The sequence below is a fragment of the Lampetra fluviatilis genome, unplaced genomic scaffold (genome assembly GCF_964198595.1).
Source record: "Lampetra fluviatilis unplaced genomic scaffold, kcLamFluv1.1 SCAFFOLD_1153, whole genome shotgun sequence".
NCBI lineage: Eukaryota > Metazoa > Chordata > Hyperoartia > Petromyzontiformes > Petromyzontidae > Lampetra > Lampetra fluviatilis.
In genome coordinates this window covers 22,501-26,471 of record NW_027620958.1, presented here as the reverse complement: position 1 = coordinate 26,471, position 3,971 = coordinate 22,501, and the positions used below count along the sequence as shown (strand labels likewise).

At 50.9% G+C, this 3,971-nt stretch overlaps 1 protein-coding gene across 1 annotated transcript in view; it reads right to left on the bottom strand.

Annotated features, from left to right (window-relative positions):
* Positions 1 to 2,576: 2,576 nt before the first annotated feature.
* The window catches only part of LOC144954590 (uncharacterized), a 21,981-nt gene continuing 20,586 nt past the window's right edge, over positions 2,577 to 3,971 (bottom strand). The window contains exon 6 of the mRNA XM_078885048.1: positions 2,577 to 2,664. Within this exon, the coding sequence (XP_078741174.1) occupies positions 2,608 to 2,664 (57 nt within the window). The 3' untranslated portion in view covers positions 2,577 to 2,607. The remainder of the gene's footprint in view (positions 2,665 to 3,971) is intronic.

Genomic DNA, 3,971 nt, shown 5'->3' with positions numbered 1-3,971 from the left:
CTGTCTCCGCGTGTCTCCGTGTGTCTCTGTGTGTCTCTGTGTGTCTCTGTCTCCGCGTGTCTGTGTGTCTCCGTGTGTCTCCGTGTGTCTCCGTGTGTCTCTGTGTGTCTCCGTGTGTCTCTGTGTGTCTCTGTCTCCGCGTGTCTCCGTGTGTCTCCGTGTGTCTCCGTGTGTCTCCGTGTGTCTCTGTGTGTCTCTGTCTCCGTGTGTCTCTGTGTGTCTCCGTGTGTCTCCGTGTGTCTCCGTGTGTCTCTGTGTGTCTCTGTGTGTCTCCGTGTGTCTCTGTCTCCGCGTGTCTGTGTGTCTCCGTGTGTCTCCGTGTGTCTCCGTGTGTCTCTGTGTGTCTCCGTGTGTCTCCGTGTGTCTCTGTGTGTCTCCGTGTGTCTCCGTGTGTCTCTGTCTCCGCGTGTCTCCGTGTGTCTCCGTGTGTCTCTGTGTGTCTCTGTGTGTCTCTGTGTGTCTCTGTCTCCGTGTGTCTCTGTGTGTCTCTGTGTGTCTCTGTCTCCGCGTGTCTCCGTGTGTCTCCGTGTGTCTCTGTGTGTCTCTGTGTGTCTGTGTGTGTCTGTGTGTCTCTGTGTGTCTCTGTGTGTCTCCGTGTGTCTCAGTGTGTCTCTGTGTGTCTCTGTGTGTCTGTGTGTCTCTGTGTGTCTCTGTCTCCGCATGTCTCTGTGTGTCTCCGTGTGTCTCCGTGTGTCTCCGTGTGTCTCCGTGTGTCTCCGTGTGTCTCCGTGTGTCTCCGTGTGTCTCCGTGTGTCTCTGTGTGTATCAGTGTGTCTCAGTGTGTCTCCGTGTCTCTGTGTGTCTCTGTGTGTATCTGTGTGTCTCTGTGTGTCTCTGTGTGTCTCTGTGTGTCTGTGAGTCTCTGTGTGTCTCTGTGTGTATCTGTGTGTGTCTGTGTGTGTCTGTGTGTCTCTGTGTGTCTCAGTGTGTCTGTGTGTCTCTGTGTGTCTCTGTGTGTCTCTGTGTGTCTCTGTGTGTCTCTGTGTGTATCAGTGTGTCTCTGTGTGTCTCTGTGTGTCTCTGTGTGTCTCTGTGTCTCTGTGTGTCTCCGTGTCTCTGTGTGTCTCTGTGTCTCTGTGTGTCTCTGTGTGTCTCTGTGTGTCTGTGTGTGTCTGTGTGTGTCTGTGTGTCTCTGTGTGTCTCAGTGTGTCTCTGTGTCTCTGTGTGTCTCTGTGTGTCTCAGTGTGTCTCTGTGTCTCTGTGTGTCTCTGTGTGTCTCTGTGTGTCTCTGTGTGTCTCTGTGTGTCTCTGTGTGTCTCTGTGTGTCTCTGTGTGTCTCCGTGTGTCTCCGTGTCTCTGTGTGTCTCTGTGTGTCTCTGTGTGTCTCCGTGTCTCTGTGTGTCTCTGTGTGTCTCTGTGTGTCTCTGTGTGTCTCTGTGTGTCTCCGTGTGTCTCTGTGTGTCTCTGTGTGTATCTGTGTGTCTCTGTGTGTATCTGTGTGTCTCTGTGTGTCTCCGTGTGTCTCCGTGTGTGTCTGTATCTCTGTGTGTCTCTGTGTCTCTCTGTGTGTCTCTGTGTGTCTCTGTGTGTGTCTGTGTCTCTGTGTGTCTCTGTGTGTCTCTGTGTGTCTCTGTGTGTCTCCGTGTCTCTGTGTGTCTCTGTGTGTATCAGTGTGTCTCTGTGTGTCTTTGTGTGTCTCCGTGTCTCTGTGTGTCTCTGTGTGTATCAGTGTGTCTCTGTGTGTCTCTGTGTCTCTGTGTGTCTCTGTGTGTCTCTGTGTGTCTCTGTGTGTCTCTGTGTGTATCTGTGTGTCTCTGTGTGTCTCTGTGTGTCTCTGTGTGTCTCTGTGTGTATCTGTGTGTCTCTGTGTGTCTCCGTGTCTCTGTGTGTATCTGTGTGTCTCTGTGTGTATCAGTGTGTCTCTGTGTGTCTCCGTGTCTCTGTGTGTATCTGTGTGTCTGTGTGTGTCTGTGTGTGTCTGTGTGTGTCTCTGTGTGTCTCTGTGTGTCTCTGTGTATCTGTGTGTCTCCGTGTGTCTCTGTGTATCTGTGTGTCTCCGTGTGTCTCTGTGTGTATCAGTGTGTCTCTGTGTGTCTCTGTGTGTATCAGTGTGTCTCTGTGTGTCTCTGTGTGTCTCTGTGTGTCTCTGTGTGTATCAGTGAGTCTCTGTGTGTCTCCGTGTGTCTCTGTGTGTCTCTGTGTGTATCAGTGAGTCTCCGTGTGTATCAGTGTGTCTCTGTGTGTCTCTGTGTGTCTCTGTGTGTCTCTGTGTGTCTCTGTGTGTCTCTGTGTGTATCAGTGAGTCTCTGTGTGTATCAGTGTGTCTCTGTGTGTCTCTGTGTGTCTCTGTGTGTCTCCGTGTGTCTCAGTGTGTCTCTGTGTGTCTCCGTGTGTCTCAGTGTGTCTCTGTGTGTCTCAGTGTGTCTCAGTGTGTCTCTGTGTGTCTCAGTGTGTCTCTGTGTGTATCTGTGTGTCTCTGTGTGTATCAGTGTGTCTCTGTGTGTCTCCGTGTGTCTCCGTGTGTCTATGTGTGTCTGTGTGTCTCCGTGTGTATCAGTGTGTCTATGTGTGTCTGTGTGTCTCCGTGTGTCTCAGTGTGTCTCTGTGTGTATCTGTGTGTCTCTGTGTGTCTGTGTGTCTCTGTGTGTCTCTGTGTGTCCCCGTGTCTCACCCTTGGTCTCCTCTTCTCTCACAGTAGGGATACGGGTGGACATTCACTACCACCTGCTCTCACACAGTGACACACACAGTGACACACACACACAGTGACACACACAGTGACACACACACAGTGACACACACACAGTGTTACACATACACACAGCAACACACACACAGTGACTCACACACACAGTGACACACACACACAGTGACACACACACACAGTGACACACACACACAGTGACACACACACACAGTGACACACACAGTGACACACACACAGTGACTCACACACACAGTGACACACACACACAGTGACACACACACACAGTGACACACACACAGCAACACACACACAGTGACTCACACACACAGTGACACACACACACAGTGACACACACACACACAGTGACACACACACACACAGCAACACACACACAGTGACTCACACACACAGTGACACACACACACAGTGACACACACACACAGTGACACACACACACAGTGACACACACAGTGACACACACACAGTGACACACACACAGTGTTACACATACACACACAGTGTTACACATACACACAGCAACACACACACAGTGACTCACACACACAGTGACACACACACACAGTGACACACACACACACAGTGACACACACACACACAGCAACACACACACAGTGACTCACACACACAGTGACACACACACACAGTGACACACACACACAGTGACACACACACAGCAACACACACACAGTGACTCACACACACAGTGACACACACACACAGTGACACACACACACAGTGACTCACACACAGTGACACACACACACAGTGACACACACACACAGTGACACACACAGTGACACACACACAGTGACACACACACAGTGTTACACATACACACAGCAACACACACACAGTGACTCACACACAGTGACACACACAGTGACTCACACACACAGTGACACACACACACAGTGACACACACACACAGTGACACACACACACAGTGACACACACACAGTGACTCACACACACAGTGACACACACACACAGCAACACACACACAGTGACACACACACAGTGACACACACACACAGTGACACACACACACAGCAACACACACACAGTGACACACACACAGTGACACACACACAGTGACTCACACACACAGTGACACACACACACAGCAACACACACACAGCGACACACACACAGTGACACACACACAGTGACTCACACACACAGTGACACACACACACAGTGACACACACAGTGACACACACACACAGTGACACACACACACAGTGACACACACACACAGTGACACACACACACAGTGACACACACACACAGTGACACACACAGT